The 24,475-nt window shown below is 50.1% G+C and overlaps 1 protein-coding gene across 1 annotated transcript; it reads left to right on the plus strand.

Moving 5' to 3' along the window:
• The first annotated feature begins 982 nt into the window (after positions 1-982).
• Positions 983-14,700, plus strand: RBFA (ribosome binding factor A). Its single transcript, XM_068562996.1, has 7 exons — positions 983-1,161; positions 3,807-3,849; positions 4,870-5,046; positions 5,618-5,730; positions 8,367-8,451; positions 12,668-12,738; positions 13,811-14,700. The coding sequence occupies exons 1-7, from the start codon at positions 1,034-1,036 to the stop codon at positions 14,187-14,189; spliced, it is 996 nt and encodes a 331-aa protein (XP_068419097.1). The 5' UTR covers positions 983-1,033; the 3' UTR covers positions 14,190-14,700.
• The last annotated feature ends 9,775 nt before the right edge of the window (positions 14,701-24,475 follow it).

Consider the following 24,475-nt stretch of genomic DNA (forward strand, 5'->3'; position numbering starts at 1 on the left):
AAGAAAGTCCCCACTGTCAAGCGGTTTACTTACTAGTGGGGGAGAAGACCAAGCAGTGCCCGTGGGGCTGGGAGCCAATGATGAGCGCGGGGGAAACAAGGAGGGAGAGAGTGCCCAGTATGGGATTATCAGGGATGACCGTGAAGAGGGGTCTGAGGTGACTATGCCTCCTTTCTGGAGTAGTTTGGAAGCTGTGTCTTTCTCCACGTAGACTGGTGAGGAGGTATTACAGGAAGTGAGCAAACGAACTGGCAGCGGAAAGAGGAAGAAACTCTAGTCCTTCCTAGTGGTGCAGGCAGAAGGGGCTCTGCTCCGGGACGCCCACCCAGTGAACACCTCTTACCTCCCTGCTCTTCATCTGATATTCTGTGGCAAGGGAGTTGAACTGCACCCTTCTCTGTTAGCTTCGTGCGTTTGCGTAAAGTGTATTCCTCGCTCCGCAATCTCCGCATCCGGGTGGTTTGTGCGCTTCCCCACCACCGAGTCCCAACCTACCTTGCACTCGGCGGCCCGTGGCTGAACCCAGCTCGCCGTGGGAGAACGGCGGGGGGCGTGGCCCAGTCGCCCCGCCCACGCGCCAGCTGGCCCTGCCCCCGCACAAACGTCATCACGTCCCGTCCTCGCTCCTCAGTTACGTCATCAGGCTCCGCTCCTCACCACGTGTCGTCTGGCCCCGCCCACAGGCGTCCAGCCGTTCCCCGTCCTTCACGTCACCCGGCCCCGCCTACTACCCCACCCACGCCGTGTCTAGCCACCCCTCCCTCACGCGTCGTCCCGCCTGTCCCCGGCCCTAGCGGCACGTCGCTCCGCCCCGCCGCTTCACGTCCCGCTACCTGTCCTCCAGATGCCGCCTCGTCCTCTCGTCCCACCCATAGTCTCCCGGCGACTTCGCAAGTCGCCTCGCCCCACGTCGCTCCGAGCCGCCTCACGTCGTTCCGTTTGCACGTCTTCCCGCCCCACGTTTCCCCGCCCCACGTCTCACCGCCAACGTCACCCCGCCTCGCGTCACCTGGTCGGCCGTCGCTCGGCGGACATGTGGGCAGCTCTCGGCGGGGCCGGGGGGCTCCAGGTGGGGCTCCTTCTGGGCGGCGCTCGAGGCCTGCACAGCTCGCCGGTCTCCTGCGGCAAGAACCTATTCAAGAAATTTGCTTCGAAAACCAAGTACTGTTCCCCGCGTGGGGGCGGGGGCGCCGGGGGCGGTGGCCCGGGATGGGGGCTCCGCGGGCGGGGGCTCGGCGGGGCGGGGGGGCGGGGGGCTCGGCGGCCTGCGGCTCGGCGGGGCGGGGGAGTCCTCGGGAGGGGGCCTCCGCGGGACTGGGGGCTTCGCGGGCGAGGGGTCCGCGGGGCGGGGGACTCGGCGGGCGGGGCGGTGGGCGGGGCGGGAAGCTCCGCGGGCGGGGGCGGGGGATCCGCAGGGGGGTCCACCGCCGGCGCGTTGGCCTGGCGCCCGAGCTCCCAGCCGGGTCAGTAAGCGCAGCCTCTGCCTGTTAGGTTAATGGTTGTTGAAAGCTCAACAGGGAGCCCACCTCTCACAGTTAACGTTTTTCCCACCCAGCCTTTTTTCTGTTCTTTTGCATATCTGTGATGGTAAAGTTTTAAGTCTCCTAAAAGCTAGCAGTGCATCATGAATTTATGAAGCAAAGTGATGTATATACATTTACAGTCCATCCTGGGTCCGAGGTTCCAATCCTCGGATTCAACCAACCTTGGATTGAAAATGTTCCGAAGAAATTCCAGAAAGTTCTAAAACACAAAACCTGAACTTGCCTTGCTGGCAACTATTGACGTAGCATTAAGTAACCTAGAGATGATTTAATGCATCCGGGGGGATGTGCGGAGGTTACATGCAGATACAGCACGTTGAGCATCCTCCAATGTTGGTATCTTTGGGGTCTTGGGACCAGTTCCCCACAGGTACTGAAGGATGGTGATTCTTGTTACTAGAAGAAGTTTTTCGGGAGAGTAGTTGGCATCACATAAAGAGAAAAGGAAGAATTTCCTTTCCATGTTAGTGCTTTCTCTGTGGGGTTAATGTGAGGAATAAAGAAAGCTTGTCAGGATAGGTTTTTTATGATGAGAGATAAGTATAATAAAACAGGGATAAGTATAATAAAACAGGTTGATTTCATATCATTTTAATTCAATTGTAGGTATGTATATATGTATGTTTTTGTTTTAATACACTTTTTTAAAAGTTTAAGGTTTACAGAAAAATTGGCAAAGATGAGTAGAGTTCCCATATAAGCACACTCAGTTTCCCTTCTATTAACTTCTTATATTAGTGTGGCACATTTGTTACAATTGATGAACCAGCATTGATACGTTATTATTAACTAAAGGCCATGCTTTATTCACGTTTCCTTAGTTTTTCCCTAACGTCTTTTTTCTGTTCCTGTATCCCATCCAGGGACCGCATTACATTTAGTCGTCATCTTTTTAGGCTCCTCTTGACTGTGGCAGTTTCTCAAACTGTCCCTGTTTTGATGACCTCGACAGCTTGAAGAGTACTGGTTAGATATTTTGTAGGATGCCCTTTTGTTGGGATTGGTGTGATGTTTTTCTCTTGAGTATACTAGGGTTTGGTTTAGGGGAGGAAGACCACAGATGTAAAGTGCCATTTTCATCACATCCTATGAACACATGCATGCTCTCAGCATGGTGTACCACTGTTGATGTTGGTCTTGATGACCGACTGAGGTCATTTGTGTCTGTCAGGTTTATCCACTGTAAAGTTACTGCCCAGCCCCCCAGTTCCATACTGTCTTCTTTGGGGGGAAGTCACCGTACGCAGCTCACACCTTAGGAGTGGGGAATTATTCGAAATTCATGAATTATTCGAAATTTTGCAGGGGAGATGTGTCTCTTTTTCTCCATTTATTAACTCATCAGGATGGACTCACGGGTTATAATCCAGTACTACTTAATTTTGCTCAAGTTGTTCCAGCTTTGACCATTGGGAGCTCTTTCAGGTGGTTCCTATATCCCTTTGACACACCCCGTTGTAACGGGGTTTTGAAGCAGTTTTTAAATTAGAAAACTTTTTTTTTTTTTTTTAGCACTTCCTTACTTTCTGGCACCACAGGATGCCTCGGTCCTAGAATCAGCCATTTCTCCAAGGAGCTCTGGTTCCTTTATTGGAAACAGGCATCAGGAACCATGATCTGAGAGCTTAGTATGTTCACTGCTACTGGGGTGTCTGTCTTTTAGACCCTTCCAGATGACAAAGCAAAAAAAAATATGTGTTTAGGTTAATCCCTGTGTCTGTGTTTATCTAGAAACGTTTCTGCGTGTCACCACCTGTAGCTGTGATAAGTGAAACTTGAGTTTGTACTGATGTCCAGCCCTAATCCACTAGCACAGGGATCATTCTCACATCCTTCCCTTGCTTGTCCGCAGCAGCAAGGAGCCTGGATCCCCCCATCTGCCTTCTGTTTACTTAGCTGTTCAGTCCCAGTGGATGTGTGGCGGTATCAGTCGTTAAGCCTCCCCCGGGAAAGAGCTTTATTCAGTAGAGGACAGTGCTCACGTGCAGTTTGGAAGGTGTGTGTTTAAGGTCCTCGTTCTCTACCTTTGGGACTAGAGGTAGACTTTAGGTAAAAGTTACGAGCTTGAACTGAAACTGTCGTCTGTCTCTCCCCACAACCCGTGCTGCTGTCCGTTGGGTATCTAAATCTTTTAGGCCCCTGGTGACCTAATTTCTATGTCCAGGGCTAGCCCCTTAGAAGCAGTTATGGTGTTAGCTGTTGTAACTGTTTCTTATTTGATTGCCGTCAGTATCCAGCATAGTTCTTATCTTCTCCCCATAGGAAGAAGTTTTGGTATGAAGGTCCTTCCTTGGGCTCTCACTTGGTAAGTGTAGAGTAGTAGCAACGAGCCACTTGAGAATCTCGGTGGGTGTGAGGCTCCAGAAGTCGGCAGCTCTCCAGCCCTTCCGTTTCAGTACTGGAGGGGACGGCGTCTGTGGAGGTGGGACCAGATACACTGGAACCACGGAATTTTTACCTTTAAAAAAAAATTACACTAGGGGACGTCCTGGCGGTCCAGTGGTTAAGGCCCCGCACTTCAGCTGCAGGGGGCGTGGGTTCGATCCCTGGTTGGGGAACTAAGATCCCACGTGCCGCATCGTGCGGCCAGAGAAGAAAGAAAACAAAATTTACGGGACGTTGTATCTGTTATCAAATTCTAATATGGTAATGTCCATTCAGTGTGTGTGTGTGTGTATAACACAGATATGTGTAGATACACAGGCATACCTTGTTTTATTGCATTTCCCAGATACCGTGTTTTTTACAAATAGAAGCTTTATGGCAACCCTGCATTAGCAGGTGATGTTAGCATTTTTTTAGCAATATTTTTAATTAAGGTATGTATATTGTTTTTAGACATATTGCTATTGCACACTTAATAGACTACAGTATAGTGTAAACATAACTTTTATATGCACTGAGAAACCAAAAAATTCGTATGACTCACTTTATTGTGATATTTGCTTTATTGCGATGGTCTGGAATGAACCTGCAGTATCTCTGAAATATACCTGTACTGTGAGAGTTTATGTAATGAACGGTGCTCGATAGAAAAAAATACACTGTATATACTAGAAACCACCGAATTGTACTTTTTAAGAGGGAGAATTTTATGCTATGTGGATTATATTTCAATAAAATTTTTTTTGGAAAAAAATATATGCTTGGCAGTACTCTTGATCTTTACGGGGTGGTAGGTAAAATCTAGAAGGGTCCTGGTCTGTAAAATAAACTGTATCTTCATGAAAACTAAGATGGCCGAGAATGACCTTTATCATCAGTTAGTACAAGTTTATGTACAGTTGTAACGTTGCCTGTGTGTCTGCCTTTCTTCTTAACGGAGACTCACAAGCCGTCCCAGTGGGCATCCCTGACCAAGAGCACCTCCAAGAGAGCCAGGAGGGAAGACCACGTGCGCCTGAGGGCCCTGAATGGCCTCCTCTACAAAGCGCTGACTGAGTTGCTGTGCACCCCGCAAGTGAGCCAGGAGCTCTGCGACTTGAACGTGGAGCTCTCCAGGGTAGGCCTCGGGGCCAAGGAGGGACTGCGGGCCTCGCGCCTCTGTCATCGCCTGACAGTTAAAAATAAGGCGGAAGGGATGCTCAGTGTGGCCGTCTGGGTATTAAGGAGAGGAAGGTGCTTGTGGGGTGCAAAAGCAGGTGTCTCGCTGTGCACGGGGTGTGGGGGGGATCTTTGCCCAGACAGCACCGAGGGTGCTCAGAGCCCAGTAAGTGATGAAATGGGGCGTCTGAAGGTCTGGGGGTCAGATGAGTGGTGGATGAGCTGCCTTTATCTTGGTGTAAAGACCCGGGAGGTGGCTCCTGCCGTCTGTGCCCTCAGAGCGGAGCGCGTCCAGCCCAAGGGAAAGGAGGAGGAGCGGTAGCAGAGCTGAGGCACTTCTGTGTGTGGGGCTGAGGCTGGGGTCAGCTCAGGGCAGGTGCAGCTTCCGCCTTGCCCAGCGCTGCGCTTGGGGCACCAGCCCTGACGGCCGGTGCCTGAAGCCAGGACTGCCCGAGAGTTAGTGCTGCTCCCCTGACGCCCTCTGTCTCCAAGGGCCCCGGTGAGCTGAGAGTAACTGGGGCTGGGCTCAGGTCTCTCTGACTGCAGACTTCTCCGCCTGCCGCGTGTTCTGGAGGACGACCGTCTCTGAGGCTCGGAACGCAAGCATGGAGGCCGTGCTGCGGAGGAGCGCTGCGCCCATGAGGTGAGGCCTCTCCTCGGCCCTGCCTTCCCGCTGGCTTTGGTCACTGTTTCCTCTCCTCGGCCCTGCCTTCCCGCTGGCTTTGGTCACTGTTTCCTCTCCTCGGCCCTGCCTTCCCGCTGGCTTTGGTCACTGTTTCCTCTCCTCGGCCCTGCCTTCCCGCTGGCTTTGGTCACTGTTTCCTCTCCTCGGCCCTGCCTTCCCGCGGGTCTTGGTCACTGTTTCCTCTCCGCGGCCCTGCCTTCCCGCTGGTTTTGGTCACTGTTTTTGCTTTTAAGGAACATTGGGGAAGCATTTTCTTGAATTTCAGAGTGGAACTTACGCCTTCATATAGGCCACAATCTAGGTCAGCAATTCTCGAAGTGGGATCCCGGGTCCCCAGGGACCCCTGAGCTCCTTTGTAGGGGGAGGTTGATGAAGTGAGAGTTTTTTCACAATGAGGTGTGGTTTTCCGTTCTCACCGTGTTGACGTTTTGTACTGAAGCCATGGGGGTAAAACGGCTGGCCCAGATGTCCCGGTGGTCAGCGCAGCGTCGGCACGTGCTTGTGGTCGTGCCCTGCCAGCTTTATTTAAGGATATCCGTGATGCGTGTCTCAACCCTTTGGCACGTCTTTTTAGCATCTGTGGTGGGAAGTGTGCAAGAAGCTCTGATGGTTGTCTCGGGAAAACACTGCAGTTGCTGATTGTGACCCAAAATAGACACTTCACTTGAAAGAACAAGTGAACCAATTATGGTTATTCAGATGTGGGTATAGGACAGACATTTTCTCCAAAGTGAGCAAAGTGAACCTGTCACTTCAGGGGCACAACTGACCATATTTGTTGCCAGTGGTAAAATGTAAGCTTTCAGTGAAAATCAGAATTTTAGAAAACTTGTATCCACCACTTTGAGTTTGATAGCTTCATGGTACGTAAGACCCTTTTGATGAGATTGGAGGTGATGTATTGTAAAATACATCATCATTCTGAAAATCTGTGTGACTTGGTGAACCAGTCTTTTCTAAAAGACCAAGGCATGGGGTTACAAAATCACACACGGGGAGAGATCAATTCAAAGGGCAAGAGGGCCAATGGATTTTAATGTACAGAGAATGCTGTTCATTGATCTGGTTTCAGATTCCACATTGCAATCTTTAATAAACTGCTATTTGTTGAGTTTTTGTGTAGCATCAAAGAAGATCTACACTTTTCTGAAAGGCTGTTTGTATACTCTTTCCTTTTCAGTTACAGATCTTTGTGAGGCCAGATTTTCTTCTATTTTAAACAAAATAACAGAACAGATTGAATACAGATACAGAGATGAGAATCCAGCTGTTCCATTTTGCTAGGTATTAAAGGAATTTGCAACTACATAAGCAATGCCACTCTTCTCATTAACTTCTTTTAAAATATAGTAGTTATTTTAAATGAGTTAATAAATACATATTTTTACACTTTTCAGCTTTCATTTCTAGTTTGGTATGTATTGGTAGATGTAACCCACATAAACAAAAGGTCTTTGGCCTCCTCAGTAATTTTTAAGAGTATAAAGGGGGTCCTGAGACCAAGGATTTTGAGAACCGCTGAGCTGGGTGAGAGTAAAGAAGCTACTCAGTTTTCTCCTCAGTCTTAAAGATGCAGAGACCTGGCCGAGCAGCCCTCAGGACTGGAGTTCCTGCTGTTTTCTGATTAGTTTTTAGGTAACAGAAAATTCAGTTGAACAGAATGTCCCTTTTCCCAACTCTTTTGATCACCAAGTTTTAGTGTAAAGGTTTTCCCATAACTGCGTCACTGAGCAGATGTGCTGTGTGTCACAGCAGTGTTTTCACTGGATACTTGTCACCCCTGGATCTGCATGTATTGCATGACTGGGTAATACGAAGATCGTTTCTGTGTCTGACGTCCGGGAAGCACAGGCCAGCAACCACACTTCTGCGGCGCTGTTGCCGATGAGTGTCGGTCGGATGGAGGGACGAAGCACTGGCAGGTTGTTGGTGCCCAAACCACAGAGCCCAGGCCACAGTGATGCCCAGGAACGTCCCAGGTTCACGTCAGACTATTTATAAGGATCTCAGAAGTTGCACTTAGAGAATTAAAAACAATCATGATCATGCATTTTGTATCCCTGTTGAAATGTGGCAGTTGGCTAAGGAAGACTTTTCATCTTTGAAGAATGTGATGAGCAAAACTCATGCCTCGGGGCTTCCCTGGTGGCCCAGTGGTTGAGAATCTGCCTGCCAATTCAGGGGACACGGGTTCGAGCCCTGGTCCGGGAAGATCCCACATGCCGTGGAGCAACTAAGCCCGTGCGCCACAACTACTGAACCTGCCCTCTAGAGCCCGCGAGCCACAACTACTGAGCCTGTGTGCCACAAGTGCTGAAGCCCGTGCACCTAGAGCCCGTGCTCCACAACAAGAGAAGCCACCGCAGTGAGAAGCCTGCACACCGCAACGAAGAGTAGGCCCCATTCGCCGCAACTAGAGAAAGCCCGTGCGTAGCAATGAAGACCCAACGCAGCCAAATAATAAAATAAATGTATTAATTAATTAATTAAAAAAAAATCATGCCTCACCTCTTTGTGAGATGACATTTTCTGTTTCTTGCACTGTCACCCCTCCACCAAGTGTCACCTGTGACTGCACAAATCTCTTTCTCCAGGCACCTTTTGATGTCCCAGCAGACCCTGAGGAACATGCCGCCAATAGTGTTTGTTCAGGACAAAAAAAATGCAGCTGTAGTGGAGGTAAGGCTTTTACATAATTACCTTTTTAGGATGTAAACTTTTATATAGGTAAGATTTTAAATTTAATTTTTAAATATTCAGAAGATAACGTATACAGTTTTTAAAAGGTAATAGAAGGGTACAGATGAAAAGTAAGGCACCTGTGCCCTTGTTCTCAGCCCTGTTCCCCAGAGGTAACCACTTTGTATGGCTTTAATGTTTTAATGCTTGTCGGTATAGCCCTAACTAGTAAAGCAGATCCCTCCCTCTCTCAGTTTACAAACTTGAAGCAGTCAGAGCTGCCCTCCTGTGCTTACCTCCTTCTCTCACTTCCCTAGATTTCAGTCTGTCTATAGTTGCTTTACACTGTTAAGGCTGACACATGTCCTGTCCTGTAACTGTAATTGTTTCATAATTATTTTCTTTGTTTTAGGTATAGGTTAATTTTAAAGGTTAAAAACCTGCTAAAACATACATACGTTTTAATCTGGGTGGTGGTTACTTTGTGGTTATTAAGGTATGTTATACCTTTAAAAAGTTTACCGAAGAAAACAGTAGCATTTACGGGATTATGATTAGGTGCCTGTTACTCACTGTAGGACTAGGTAGTATTTAGATCCACAGAGGGGGAAAAAAAAATCTAATTGTACATTGTTGTCTTTTGTTATTCGTGATACAAGCGATACTGAAAACATTATGTGGGTCATAACCTTGATAGATGTGTGATTTCCTAGCTAGAAAGGGGAACAGGAGTGAAGTTGCAGTGCCGCTTACAGCTCAAGTCATGGGTGTGCTGTGCAGATACTCAGCAGGAGTCCCGGGCACGTCGGGTGGGGCTGGTGGGAGGACCCACCTGTCTCAGAGGATGAGCCCTCTGCCGACTCGTCCCTCTCTCTGTGGAGGAAGAATTCAGAGCTGCAAGGTCCTACCTGGCTGTGTGGGTTCCTTTCCAGAAAAAGTCACTGGAGGGAGGGAGGTGCATGTGCGCTTAGGCGTTCCCTTATTCGAGAGGCTGTGCTGATGGGCGTTTGCATTGGACACCTCTAGCGTCCGTCCTGCCCTGTGTGCTCCGGGGAAGTGGCCACGGGTCGGACACGTGCCGCGCGGTGATGGTGGGTCCTGCACGTGCCCCGAGCTCAGCTGTTGACCTGGGGGCCAAGGGACGGCCAGGCCTCGGCAGGCGCCTCAGAGTCCCGCAGTGTCTGCCTCACTAGTGAGGAGTGAAGGCTGGACCAGAGGGGTTTCTGATTGGGGTAGGTGACCGTTTGAGGGCATGGTCATTGCTTCCTCTGGCGCAAGTCAGGGCAGTGTTTCAAACACTGTGTATGTTCTTAATAGATGTAAAGTCAGCCGTTGATAAAGCACTTGGCTAGAGACAGAAATTTGAAATTGGGAGTCCTGGACGAAACTTTGAGTCTTCTATCAGTCAGTTTATTTCTGTCTTATATTGGTTGCACCAAAAATCACAGGTAGCTGCAACTGCTAACATGTTACCAGTTTCAGCAGCTTACTTTGCATTCTCAGGATAGTCTTCAGGTCACCGGTCTGGACATTTGAAAGAGGACTAGTAATAAGCTCTGTCTAAACTGAACCCTGAGTAATTGAGCAATATTGATGGTACTGCCAATAAACACACGCAGAGGTGCTCGCCAGGAGAGCAAGAATGAAAAGCAGATTCCAGTGCACACCCCTCCGTGAGGGCTTTCCTTGCAGGGGTGAGGGTGCGAGCGCCGAGGGGGGAGGCCTGGCGGGAGGGCGGTGCACAGCGCCCCGGTGGAGACTGGCCGTCCCCGCGGAAGCTGAGTCTGTGACCCTCAAGGCCCCCCTCCCCCCGCAGTACCCACGGACACGGCCGGGAATGTTGGCACAGGGTCTCTCGCGAGTGCAGTTGGCAGAGTGGACGGACGTGCTCTGGAACGGTCACCTGACCCACCTCCCACCGGACGTGAGCCAAGGAAAGGCCATGCTCTGAGTGCTTCTGTTCATAAAACGTGCAGGAAAAGCCTGACTAACCTTTGGTGATGGAAGTAAAAGTAATGGCTGTCATGGGGAGGGGAGTGAGCAGGAGGGGCCTGAAGGAAGCTTCTGGGGTTCGTCTTCTGAGTGTCGCGGGGGTGTCCACAGGTGGGTTCAGTTTGTGGAATGTCACTGAGCTACACTTAAGGATTTGTGTACCTTTCCCATAGATGTTACACTTCAGTCACGAGGTTTTTAAAATGTTGATTTTTATTGTAACTATAGAGGGAAAAACTTTTTTTATCTGAATTTTTAAGGGAAATACATAAACTCTGACACCAGTATTGTGGTACACGCACACTCGTCTCCCCGCTGACCGTCAGGCTTCCGAGAGCAGGTGTCGGGCAGCCGGCGCCCACTGCGCAGGGTCTGGCCCGCACCATCTGAGCCCAGAGCTCCCCTTCCACACGAGGAGTTAGCCCGGTGGCCTGTGTTAACGTGTTAGAATTTGAGGTTGTGTTTGGATTTGGTTCTTTGTTAATAAAATAAGCTTTACCGAGGCTTAATTTATGTTGAGATGTGCCTCCTTTGACAAACGCATACCTTTGTGTCATCGCCGGCCCTGCTCACCCCGGTCAGCTCTCCCCTACCACCCGTCTGATTTCAGTCACTATAGGTTACTTTTGCCTGGTGAGATTTCTGTAATTTCACGTGACTAGAATCGGGGTGTTGTCTTTTGCATCTGGCTTTGCTCAGCGCAGTGTTTTTGAGATCCATCCATGTTGGTTCACGTGTAAGTAGTTCCTTTTTTATTGGCAAGCAGCATCCAGTGTACAACTGTACTGCAGTTTACTTACCCATTCACTTTTTGATAGACATTTGTCTTTTTTCCCAGTCCTTGGCTATAAAGAGTGAAGCACTGTGAACATTTGTGTACAGACTTTTGTGGATGTGTGTTTTGTTTCATTTAGGTCAGTTCCTAGGAGTAGCAAGTGTATGTTTAACTTTCAGAAAACTGCCAGGCCGCTTTAACCACGGCCATGCCGTCGGCACGCCCACCGTAGCGTCAGGGTTGCTGATGCTCACATCCTCGCCAGCCCCTGGGGTTGCCATCCTGATGGCTTACACTTGCATTTTCTTTTTTTTTTTTTTTTTTAATTTTGGCTGAGCTGGGTCTCTGTTGCAGCATGCCGACTCTTCATTGCGGGCTTCTCTCCAGTTGCAGTGTGAGGGTTTAATGCCCCGCGGCATGTGGGATCTTAGTTCCCCGACCAGGGACGGAACCCGCGTCCCCTGCGTTGGAAGGCGGATTCGTAACCACTGCGCCACCAGGGAAGCCCCCTAAACTTGCACTTTCTTGATGACTAATTATATTGAGCGTCTTTTCACGTGCCTACTGGTCCTTCCTCCTTTTGTGGATCAGTTAAAGTCTCTTGCCCATTTTTAATAAGGTGTGCTTATTATTGAGTTGTGTAGGTTCATTGTATATCTGGCACAAGTCGGCTGGCAGACATCTTCATTGTGAATATTTTCTCCCGCTTGTAACTTCGGGGGAGGCCAGTTTGTCCTTGTGCTGTAGCGTCGTCAGTCCTGTTCCTGGTATTTTCTGTGGACTGATTTGTCTCCAGTTCTGCTTCTTTTCACCTTTGTGGTTTGATTGCTGTGTCACTGGTTGGTGGTGATGCTTTAGTTCCTGCGTATGACAGGGCCCGGTCGTGGACCAGGCTCGCCTGGGCTTGCATGGAAGCAGGAGGTCGGGTCTGAGTGCACGGCCCCAGTAGGATGACCTGGCGGCAGTCAGAACAGACGCGTGAAGGTGGAGAGGCCCTCGACGGGCCCTGCCGAGGAGCAGGGTTTGTCCCCAGCGTAGGCCCCTCCGCCCCGGCAGGACCGGAGCCACACGCTAGACTTTGGACACTCACGTTACCACACTGGGGGGTTCCCCCGCAAATCCTGTGGCAAAACTGCAGCGTTTTATAAAACTCCGTTAGAAACCAGTAAGCGTTAGTAATTCAACTAAGATTTAACTGGTTTCTTTGTAAATTTGACTAACATTTACAAGTTTTAAGTGTAGTTTTTAAAAAGCCTGAGTTCATTATCAGAGAAGGTGTGATGAAGGTAGCGGGTGTGGGCAGCGTCCCCGGAAGGGACGATGTCGGGCGGGCTTGAGGCCTGTGGCTGAGCTGGCGCTGGGCAGCGGGTGCGCGCACTCAGCTGGCGCCCGGCTCCAGCGCAGGCAGTGGCGTGGCTCGAGAATCACCCTCTGTCTGTTCCTTTTCAGGTTGATCGGTTACTGGCAATTGCTGATTTTGGACACCCGGATGAAGAAGACTTTGTGCAAGACGATTCCAGGTGATACGTGGGGGCATATGTTTGGATCCGCGCAGACGCCCAAGTGTGGCCTTGCTGGTGCCCACAGCAGCTGCACCTCCTGCCTGTCCCCAGCCAGGTGTTGAGGGGCGGCGGGCCCTGCTCTGTGCCCTCAGGTCTTGCCCTGGGGCCCAGCCCGGTGTCGGCGTGCAACGGGTGAACTACCCAGCAGCTGGGCGAGGCTGTCAGGAGGGCCTTGGGGGTCCACACAGAAGTGCTGGGGCCTGGACTCAGTGCTGGCAGGAGTGGTTCTCCACTCCCTTGGCGCACTGCTGCCTGGCAGGCCCTGTGCTCGCACTGAGGGAGCATCTGGGAACAGTAAACATCAGGGCGGGCCTCTGAGGAGGTGGCGTGAGGATTCGGGGGTCGGGGGGGCCCGCTCCGGGTGAGGGAGCAGCTGCACTGCGTGTCTGGCCTGTGTTCCATAGACCGACTGGGCCAGCATCACAGGGGCGCCGGCAGGGCCTCGGGGTGGGGGCCCCCAGCCTGCCTGCCGCACTCGGGCCCCTGAGCTAGAGCAGAGGCCCCGGGCGGCAGGGAGTCCCCGGGTTCCGGATCAGCAGTGAGTGGGCGTGGGGAGAGGCAGGTCGGGAGCCCTTCCAGATCAGAGAGTTAGGGTTAGAGGCATGATGTGGCCAGATTTGGGCTTTGAAAGGATTGCTCTGGTTTTGCTCTCAGAATAGACTCTTCTCTTTTGGTCCGTCAAGTAAGCTGAGCGACAGATCTAAAGACCCCTCCCCTGCCCCGCCCCCCCCCCCCCCCCCCCCCAATAATTCTGTTTAACTAGCCTAGTGCACTAGCCATGTTTAAGTGGGGAAAAAATGAAAACGCATTTAATGTCAGTATACAATGGCTGCACCAGAAGTATGCTGGCCTGAGGCACGCACGGGCTCCAGGAATGCTGGCTGAGAGGTTCTGGACTGGAGAATGCCAGACCAAACCCCACTTCTGTCCAGTTTCCACAATTTCCCTTAGAGAGGTGTTAGGACAGTGCATAAGCAAATGGCTGTAGGAAGTATTGTGCATGGTGTGAATTTCTTCTTCTCCCCTCCAGCGACCCCGAGGCCCTGGACACGGCATCGCCGTGTGATACCCTGGGCCCTGCCGCACCCTCGAGTCTGTGTGGGATCGACCACGAGGCTCTCAACAAGCAGATCCTGGAGTACAAGAGGAGGAGAGAGAAAGGGCGTGGGAGCGTGGGCCCAGCATGGCCGGAGCACACGACTGAGCTGATGAGGAAGAGGAAGGCCAAGCCCCGCGTGGACGACGACCTCTCTCCCAAGGACTGCCTGTGGGAGACGGGGAGTGACGAGCCCCTGGACGACGGGGCCCTTCCCGAGGAGCACGGCCCGGGGTATGCGTGGGGGCTCCAGGGGCAGAGCGGGAACCAGAGGCAGAGAGAAAGGATCGTGGATCCTGACCCGCGCCCGTGAGCACACGGAGACCCGCGCTTCTGGTGCCCCCGGGACGCCCTTGTGCAGGTGCATGCTGAGCTGTGCTGGTGTCATCCCTGAGCCCTTCGGACCCGTTGCTGTGCTGCAGTGAGAGGAGGGCGAGGCTGTGAAATCTCCTAGGTCCATGGCGTACGGTCCGCCCTCCGTATTTGGGGTTCCAGGCTTGCATGTTTGCTTGCTCGCTAGAGTTTCTCCACGGCCCCCAGATCCACGCTTGTGGCACTTTCGTGGTCGTTCTTGGACACACAAAGACCAGTGGGATGCACACGTGGCCTTGTGGTCGCACGAGGCACTGCTCCGTCTGCTTTGTTCATCTCGGGCTGTGAACAGCCGCCCTCTCTGATCGGGTTAGCGCCACGTTAGTGCCTTCTGACAGAGATTTCACTCATGGTGCCTACGTGCAAGAGGCCGTGATGTGTCTCCTAGAAAAAGCACGTGTTAGATGAGCCTCGTTAGGAAATAAATAAATCATTTAATTCTGACACAGAAACGTTGTCCTGGGCTTGGGGCATCTCCATTTCCCAATTAGCATCAACCTTGAAACACTGAAAATGATAAAGTTCAGATGATTGGAGAAAGGTACACTATTAAGCTAAAGCAAGGAAACCTGTAACGTGGCTTTTCAGGGAGTGTAATTTCCCTTCTTGTAAACTGTTTCGGGAAGGAAAGCATTGCCTTGTCTCCGCAACAGCGGCAAGCCCCAAATGCCACTTTCCCTGTCGGCATCTGGGACCAGGTGCGGTGCCCCGGCAGGGATATGGCACCAAGAAGCTCCGTCTTTGCCGGGACAGCGGCCCCCACTGAAGGGACAGCATCACGGGACGCCCCTGTGGATGCTCCAGGCACGTTGCTGTGTGAGTGGTGCTTGTGTGGTCCTGCCCTGGAAGGGTGCACGTAGCCTGCGTGTGGGCTGTTTCCATTAGGAGGGTGGGGTGCTTACACAGCCTCTTCTGACCAGAGAAGAAGTGTCCAGAGGGAGGATTGACCTGTGTTAAAATGTACACGGGATGTGTCCTGATCAGGTGTGATAAGATGACAGACTTGGAAACTGCTGCCTTGAAAGAAGAGTTCTTGACGCACAGCTCCCGAGAGGAGGGGTGCACCACGCTGCACGGGGCCCACGAGAAGCACCAGGGTCTGTCAGCAGGCCGAGGGTGAGAAGGAAGCGTGGCTGAACCCGTCTCGTGGCTCCTGGAAGAAGGAACGGGCGAGGTAGGGTGAGCAGGTCTGGGCAGGCCTGGGGTTGGATAGCTTGAGTCATTTCAGCAGGCTCTGGGCTCTAGGGGTGGCCTCCAGTTGTCCACTCCCTGGCCCTGGGGTGACCCGGGGCAGAGGAGACCCTGGCCTGGGAGGGTCAGAGCTGGGAGGACTCCGGCTTGGTAGGTTTGCGTATGAGTGGCGTGCTCACAGGTGTCCCCTGCCACCCCTAGGAGTTAGCCAGCTTGGGAAAGGGTCTCTTCCCAGCCCACAAGGCCCCCAAGATGTCGAAACATTACAGAAAATAAAAACCGTGGTTAATACCCGACAGCACTGAGCAGTCTTCTCCACTGACTGCGTCTGGGTCTCCACTGCAGAAAGTGCCCAGATCCCAAATCGCGAGGGGCAAGCATGGTGGCAGGCGCCAGTCAGCAAAAGGCGATCAGTGCACCAGCCCTGTGTGTGCAAGAAGCCGGGACCGTAGGAGAGGCTGGTGCACGATGCCGCTTGCCCTTCTTCCCGCCTGTGCCCCAGCCTAAGTTCTCTATGAAGTTAAACGGCAGGAACAAGGGTTTTTTGCTCAGACCAGGATTTTTTGGTTGTTCTCCATACTCTTACAGGAAGGAGTTACAATGGTTTGTAAGGGTGCAAGAGGGGCCAGGAATCAGACAGACGGTGTAGAAGGAAGGAGCCTGGAACGTGACCCTGGATGTCCTCCACACAGGCCCTGGAATGGCGATGCCGGGATGGCTGATCCCTGACAGCTCTGCATCCGCCTCAGGCGCCTCACCACAAGTGCAGATGCCCTCTAATAGCTGCAGGCACGCTGCACGTTTGATGCGAAAAGAGACAAAACTGAATACAGGACGCACCCAGTTCACCTTTCGTTTCATTCAAAGGGCGTAGAACTTTGCTTCCTCAAAGCACGTGGAAGGAGCTCCCAGGCTGCTGGACACGTGGAGCTGGGGAGTGGCCGCTCAGAGATGGGGGGCGGCTCCATGCCCTTCCTGGTCCCTCGCCCTGTGCACCTCTTCCATCTGGCTGTTCCCGGGTTACATCCTTTCATAGTAAACCAGTGACCTGCAGGTGGAGCTTATTAGCAACCAGATGTCCTGCAACTTAAACTTACTGAAGACAGAACAAAGGGACTGACTATGGATATCTTAGAAAGGGCCGTCTGAGCAGCCAAAGAACAAAGCTGAAAATGACCGAATATTAAACTTGTAAAAACACCCAACAGGAAAGAAAAATTGACAGTCTTCCAGGGGAGCACTGCCCATGAAAGACAGTTACTTTTAGTCTTGAAAAACTTCATGTTCTTCAAAAGGGTTTTTGTACCTTGAGTTTTCCTCTGATGTCTTGGCCTTCCAAGTCCTATCAGTAAAGTTCAGAATACCTAAAATTTTTTTACGGCATCTTCTGTTCAAGAGTTTGTGATACGTATAGTTTTGTTTTCTGGGTTTTTTTAAATAAAAAGAGTAAGTACTTTTCATCATATGTTTTAAAAAGCATATTCAAGTCATCACCATCAGAACTGACGTATCTAAGCTCTAGAGTAAAAGATGAGGAAAGCCTAAGCAAGTGAACTGCCCCATCGTTTACCTGCCTGTGGATTCAACACCAGCCTGTTGAGAGGTGTGGACACCCCTATCCGAAGGTCGCATTTCAGAATTTGCTCAACACTTAATTGAAGGTTATCAAAGCTATGTAAAATGGAACACTGGCAAGAATAATGCATCATGTGACAAAATAGAGCTCAAATTTGCCTTTCAACAGTTTGAGATGAAGAACCAAAATCTACCAGATGAAATTTGACAGGAATACACATGAACTCCTGTGTTTGAGATTTAAAATGTTAATTCTTAAACTACAGGATTGTGGGTTAGGTGAAAAGGGTCTGGTGGTCTCACTGTGTGAGTTCTGGCTGAGCTGAGGCGGGCGCGCTGCTGAGGGTGTGGATGGAAGCTGCGGCCTGGCCGGGGCTGGCCGTCACTCTGGCATCTGACACTGTGGAGCCGAGTTCAAACAGGACTTCGATGGTAGGGGACGATGCCCTGGGAAGGGTTGGGTAAGCCTGCTGTGAGACACGCAGGGGAAGCTGCAGGGTTATTCCGTGGTAGAGGGGAGCCGAGGCCAAGACCGGCAGGAGCTGCCGAGGAGGAGGCCTGAGCTCCCAGCCTGGGGCACCTGCAGGTCCGCTTTGAATCTGCATGTTTACCTTGAGATGGACTTCTGTTAGAAGCAAAGGCTCCTTGCTAAGTGTTTGTCTCACATTTACCCCTCTTTTCCCCAGCCCCCCACTTGTCACCCCCCCTGCAGGAGTGCTTCTCTCCAGGACCCCTCAGCACAAGAGGCCACTCAAGCCACAGCCCCGTGGGCAGAGACCACACGTGCACACGGCCTCCGCTCCCGGGGCCTCGCTGCGCTTGCTCCCGCGGCTGCATCAGGGCTCACGCCCTTCCCGCTGCTCCCGCCTCTCCTGGTGAGGAGCCCACATGCCCGTAACCCAGTCCCCAAGGCCCTGAAATGTGAGCGTCAGCCTCTCGGGCAGAGCCACGGTCCTCGAGACCTGCTAGGCAAGACTGAAGCACGTGTCGATCTGCCAGCAGTGGACTGCTGTTCAGGTTTGCCCCAAGGTCGAGGGCAGACGTTCTTGCTGCTCAGAGGAAGGAGAAGACAAACAGCAAACGCAGGAGTGGCTTTGAGGCTCTTTCTCACCCTGTGCCTGAGAAAAGCAGAGAAGAAACAGATGCGGAGCCAAAAAATCAGACAGACATTGGTCATTTGGATCACTGGAAAAAATCAGGGTTTGAGGGCGAGTGGGAGAAGCAGAAAGAAGACAAGACACAAAATTCTCTGCATACAAGGAGGACGGAGCCCCGGGTCACCCAGGTCCGACTGAGGCGGAAGTGGCAATGTGCTGCAGAGGAGGGCGTTTCAGCCATTTGGCTCTTAAACCTGTCGCCCTGGGTTCAGTACTTGGATCTGACACTTGGTGGCTGAGTGGCCTCTGCTCCGTTTTCTCCGTGGTCGGGATACTGGTGGCATCCGCCTCACAGGTCACTGGGAGGACTGCGTGGGTGGCACGTGTGGCAGCACCTAGCAGAGCCTGGCACGTGGTATGTGCTCCACGAGTCCCAGTTCTCGATGCTGCCTTCCTAGGGCTGTGGTTTCAGCGACAAGTAAAGGGATTGAGGGGGGCACTTGGTTCCGCCATGTCCATTGGTGGAGATGCACACAGCCTACCTCGTGAGCACGTGCAGCGCAGCACCGTAGGTGCCCCTGTCTGGAGCTGGCTGGGCCTCTGCAGGGTGGGCCCACAGACGTGACGGAATTGTACACGTGGCCAGGTTTTCATGTCCTTGGGACGCGAAGATGAAAGGAGGAGATCAAAGTCTGCCTGTTAGAAGTGAAATTCATTGATCAGAATCCAGAGCACTAAGGATACACCTGAAGCGTCTTATTTATGCAAACATCTCTGCAACCCCAAAATAAATCCTGTTGGGAAAGCAGAAGCACAAACAGCCTTCTCTCTCAGGTTTTGTCTTTGGAACATGAGTGCCCCTGTGTGGCTCTTCTGCATTAATTTGAATACCGTCCAGCACTAGACTTGAATAAAACCCGAACAGGAAGCTGAATGTTGACAAGTTCTTTTCATTCTGGAAAGTGAAGCTTAGTGTGATTCTTAGGTGTGGACTCCTTATAACCGCCTATGTTGAGATTCCCAAGCTGCGGCCACAAGTCCACCCGGTTAAGCCCTCAGCTGGTCATGGGGTCTCAGGAGCCCCCTTCGGAGGAGATGGGACTCAGACATCCAGGATAGACAGTATGGAGGAGATGAAAAGAGGCAACAGAGCATCACACAGTCCAAGGCCAGTGGTCAACAAAGACCCATCAGGTCCCGTTAAGGACTTCTCTGTTTCGTTTCCAAGCCTCCCTCCCCAGCGTGGCTCGTTTGCAGGCCTCAAGCCCCACGTGCTCGGATACATTGCCTTGTCTTTCTGGATGCCTCCTGGGCATTTCTGATGCTCCTGTCTTGCCAGGCTGAGACCAGAACTCACACTCATGCCCTCAGAGGCCGAAGAGATGACGTCTCAGTTCTGCATGAAAATTCACGGCGCTGCAGTAGCATTCACATTGAAGAAACGACGTGTCATCTACTGCTTGCATTGGGAGGAACCCCTGCTTTGCAGCGGTAACAGCACCAAACTGGCCAAGTCTAGCAAGATGGCAGCAGAATTCCAGCTTTCCTAGATCTTGGGGCGCCTTCGCTTTTTAATCCCCCCCTCCAACACACACACTCTCAGTGCAGTGTCTTAGTGCAAGAGTCTTGGTAGCCTTCCCTGCTACTGGGCCTTGGTTTCTGAAACTGAATCTTGGTGCGACGAGCGTTGGAGGCGGGGTGGAGGGAATTGTGCTTCTTTCCCTTCTAGAATAGGAACTATGCAGATTGGCGCATCTTCCAGATTTTGGCCATGCAAGGTGTCAGGAGTGATTCTCTGTTCCCCAGGTGCAGAGGGCAGATGGGAGGTACTGTCACATTCCCCTGGGGATGGGTGCTCTGGGTGCCCAAGGACTCACTTCTAGAAACATCCAAGCAGCAGCTCCTTCCCCTGAGAAAACTTAAGCTCTGTCTAACCAGGCACTTTGCTGGACATGCTGCGTGGGAAGCAGTTCTGACTCGGCCTTTCAACGTGTCCCTTTACCCTCCGTGAAGTGCACACAGGTAATCAGACCAGTGTTAAGAGAACTCCCTTCCCTTCACAGCTCTGAGGAATCTTTGGTGGAAGACGGATGTGGGACGTCTCATTGTGCCACGTAATCCAAGATGACATGCAGTCACTATACAACTACTGCTGAGATCAGAATCCAAGTGTTCCTGGTAAATGTGGATGCAATCTAATTTACATCTATTTTTTAAAAATAGGTTTTCAGTAACTGAAGGAAAAAAATGTAGCCTACAATATTTCGTTTAGCTCTGGATAACGGTTCCCAGTTTTATAGAATGCAGGTCCCTGCAACACTGTTTTCTGTACGTATTTTCAAATTCACTTATGCATAGCACCTCTCAATGTGGAGCATGACATTACTAGGTACAGCTTTTTAAAGTAAGCTGTTCTGGGAAGAATGTGTATAGAAGGAACTCTCAAATGTCCAGTAAAGCCTCTTCACTCAGCCCCAAACATAAAATTCCCCTCTGTGCCTCCACTGCATGCAGATGGCTCATGCACTGGCTTTGGAGAAGTGCTTGATGCAGGTTCTGCAAAAATTAGTGAAATGCAATGGGGAGAGATGCCCCTGCAGCTGGCAAACATTCAGTGTGGGGCGGGGGCTGGTGGGCGGGTGCTGAGCCGCGTCAGAAGAGCAGCCAGCTGTGTTCGTACCGTGACCAGCATGATGGTGGCATCTGTGTTGCGTGGGCTGGTCCTTCCATCTGGATAAGTGGAATTCCCAATGTCAGTCCCTGCTCAGCCCATGACTTGCAACTTGGCTTGCGGGCTGGATGGCTGCATCACACAGTATTGGGATCAAGAAGCCCCATCTGGCTCCCATGCTCAACTACTGGAACTTCAAAGCAGGTTTCATCAGAGATAAATTAATCTTGGTCACAAAGCCAAGAATGATTGTGTATGAGTGTATTTTAGTGACCAGAAGAGGAAAAGCGGAGAAAGAACCATTGAGAAATGACAAAAGACTCATTGCAAAATCTTGCCTGAATTCTATCTGTGCAACTCTTAGACACTGGCAGTGTAGTACATATAACAGAGCACTGTACCCTAACTTTCCTCCCCCCAAAAATGAAGAGGCAGGAACACTTCCCACCTTATTCTAGAAGGCCACTGTAACCCCAATACCAAAGCCACACAAAGACACTACAAAGTAAGAAAAGTAAAGACCAATATCCTTTATGAACGTTGATGTAAAAATCCTCAACAAAATACGAGCAAACAGGTTTCAGCAACATGTTGAAAGGATTAGGGCTTCCCTGGTGGCGCAGTGGTTAAGAATCCGCCTGCCAGTGCAGGGGACGGGTTCGAGCCCTGGTCCGGGAAGATCCCGCATGCTGCGGAGCAACTAAGCCCATGTGCCACAACTACTGAGCCTGCATTCTAGAGCCCACTATCCACAACTACTTAGCCCGTGTGCCACAACTACTGAAGCCCGCGTGCCTAGAGCCCGTGCTCTGCAACAAGAGAAGACGCTGCAATGAGAAGCCTGTGCACTGCAACCAAGAGTAGCCCCCGCTTGCCTCAACTAGAGAAAAAGCCCACGTGCAGCAATGAAGACCCAATGCAGCCGAAAGTAAATAAATTAAAAAAAAAAAAAACTGGCCTTAAAAAAAAATAAAAAAGGATTATACACCACGACCAAGTGGGATATATTCCTGGAATGCAAAGTGCAACACAGGAAAGACGTGCCTCATCAACAAAATGATAGGAAAAACCACATGATCATCTCAAATCATGCAGGTAAAAACGAGACAAAATGCAACACCCTTTCATGAAAAAACACTCAACAAAATAGGAATAGGAGGAGACCTTAATATTTATTATAAAATCTGTATATGAGAAACCCACAGCAAACATAATGTGAAAGACTGAAAGCTTTTCCTTTAAGGTCAGGAACAAGACAAAGATGTGTGCCTGCTTTCACCATTTCTATTCAACATAGTACTGAAAGTTCCAGCCAGAGCAATTAGGTAAGAAAAAGAAAAGGCCTCAAATTAGAAAGGAAAAAGTAAACTGATCTGTTTGCAGATGAATGGTCTTATGTGTAGAATATTGTAAAGATACCACATACACACAAAAAGCTGTTAGATCTAATAAATGAATTCTACAAAGTAGCAGGATTAAAAGTCAACACACAAAAAGCAGTTGCATTTCTATACATGAGGAATGAATGATCTGAAAACATTACAGAGAATTCCCTGGCAGTCTAGTGGTTAGGACTCAGCGCTTTCACTGCCAGGGCCCGGGTTCAATCCCTGGTTGGGGAACGAAGATCCCACAAGCTGTGTGGTGCAGCCAAAAAAAAAAAAAAAAAAAAAACCCACCCACCATATTACAATAATAATTACATTTACAATAGCACCAAAAGGAATAAAATACTTAGGAAATAAACAAGAAGGAGAAAGACTTGTACAATGAAATCTACAAAACATTCTGAAAGAGATTAAGGAAGACAAATAAGTGGAAACACCCTGTGTTCACTAATTGGAAGACTTACTATTCAAACACCAATATTACTCAAAAGTGTTCTGCAGGTTCAGTGCAATCCCTATCAAAATCCTGATGATTTTTTCTCAGAAATTGTAAAACTTATACTAAATTTCATAAGGAATCTCAAGGGATCTTGAATAGTCAACACAATCCTGAAAAAGAACAAAACTGGATGACTTTCAGTTCCCAGTTTCAAAACTTACTGCAAAAACTAGTCAAAACAGGGTGCTACTGGCTTAAAGACAGACATATAGACCAACGGAATAGAATAGAGAGCCCAGAAGTGAGCCCTCACGTATATGGCCAGATGATTTTTGTTCGTGTGTGTGTTTTTTAATATTTTATGTATGTATGTATGTATGTATGGCTGTGTTGAGTCTTAGTTGCAGCACCCAGGATCTTCATTGCGGCACACAGGCTTCTCTCTAGTTGTGGTATGTGGGCTCAGTAGTTGTGGTGCACCGGATTAGTTGCCCTGTGGCATGTGGGATCTTAGTTCCCTGACCAGGGATCAAACCCATGTCCCATGCATTGGAAGGCGGATTCTTAACCACTGGACCACCAGGGAAGTCCCTGGCCAGATGATTTTTGACAAAGGTGCCAAGATCATTCAATGGGGAAAGGAGAGTCTTCTCAATAAATGATGCTGGGAAAATGAGATATCCACATGCAAAAGTATGAAGTTGGGCCTTTACCTAACACCAAATTAAAAAAATGACTTAAAATGTATTAAAGACCTAAATGTAAGACTTAACAGTATAGGGAATAACCTGGCGGTCCAGTGGTTAGGACTCCATGCTTTCACTGCCAAGGGCACAGGTTTGACCCCTGGTTGGGGAACTGAGATCCCAGAAGCCGTGCAATGCAGCAAAACAAACAAACAAAAAAACCCACTGTAAAACTCTTAAAACATAGAACTAAAGCTTCAGAACATTGAATTTGGCAATGATTTCTTGGACATGGCACAAAATGCACAGGCAACAAAAGAAAAAATAGACAGGAACTTCCCTGGTGGTCCAGTGGCAGGGGTTAAGACTCCATGCTTCCAGGCTTCCCTGGTGGCGCAGTGGTTAAGAATCCACCTGCCAATGCAGGGGACACAGGTTCGAGCCCTGGGCCAAGAAGATCCCACATGCCACGGAGCAACCAAGCCCGTGCGCCACAACTACTGAGCTCACACGCCTAGAGCCCATGCTCTGCAACGAGAGAAGCCACCGCAATGAGAAGCCCGTGCACCACAATGAAGAGCAGCCCCTGCTTGCCACAACTAGAGAAAGCCCGTGCACAGCAACGAAGACCCAACGCAGCCAAAAAATAATAATAATAAAAAGAAATTCATGAATCCTGATTGGTTCATATATATATATAAAAATAAAAGACTCCACGCTTCCACTGCAGGGGGTGCGGGTTCAATCCCCGGTTGGGGAACTAGGATCCTGCATGCTGCGTGGTGCGGCCAAAAAGAAAAAAAAAAATAGACAAATTGGACTTCATGAAAATCTTAAAATTTTGTGCAGAGCCAGTATCAGTAAAATAAAAAGGCAATCCACAGAATGGGAGATAATATTTGCAAATCATATATCTGATAAGGAATTAATATCTAGAATATATTAAAAATGACTACAACTCAATGACAAGGACAACAAAACAATTCAAAAACAGACAAAGGACTTGAATAGAAATCTCTCCAGAGAAGATGTACAAGTGACCAAAAACCATATGAAAAGATGCTCAATATCACTAATCATTAGGGAAATGCAAATCAAAACTACAAGATACCAACTCACAACCATCAGGATGGCTACTATTTTAAAAAATAACAGAAAATTACAAGTGTTCTCGAGAATG

This window comes from Eschrichtius robustus, chromosome 14, assembly GCF_028021215.1.
Source record: "Eschrichtius robustus isolate mEscRob2 chromosome 14, mEscRob2.pri, whole genome shotgun sequence".
NCBI lineage: Eukaryota > Metazoa > Chordata > Mammalia > Artiodactyla > Eschrichtiidae > Eschrichtius > Eschrichtius robustus.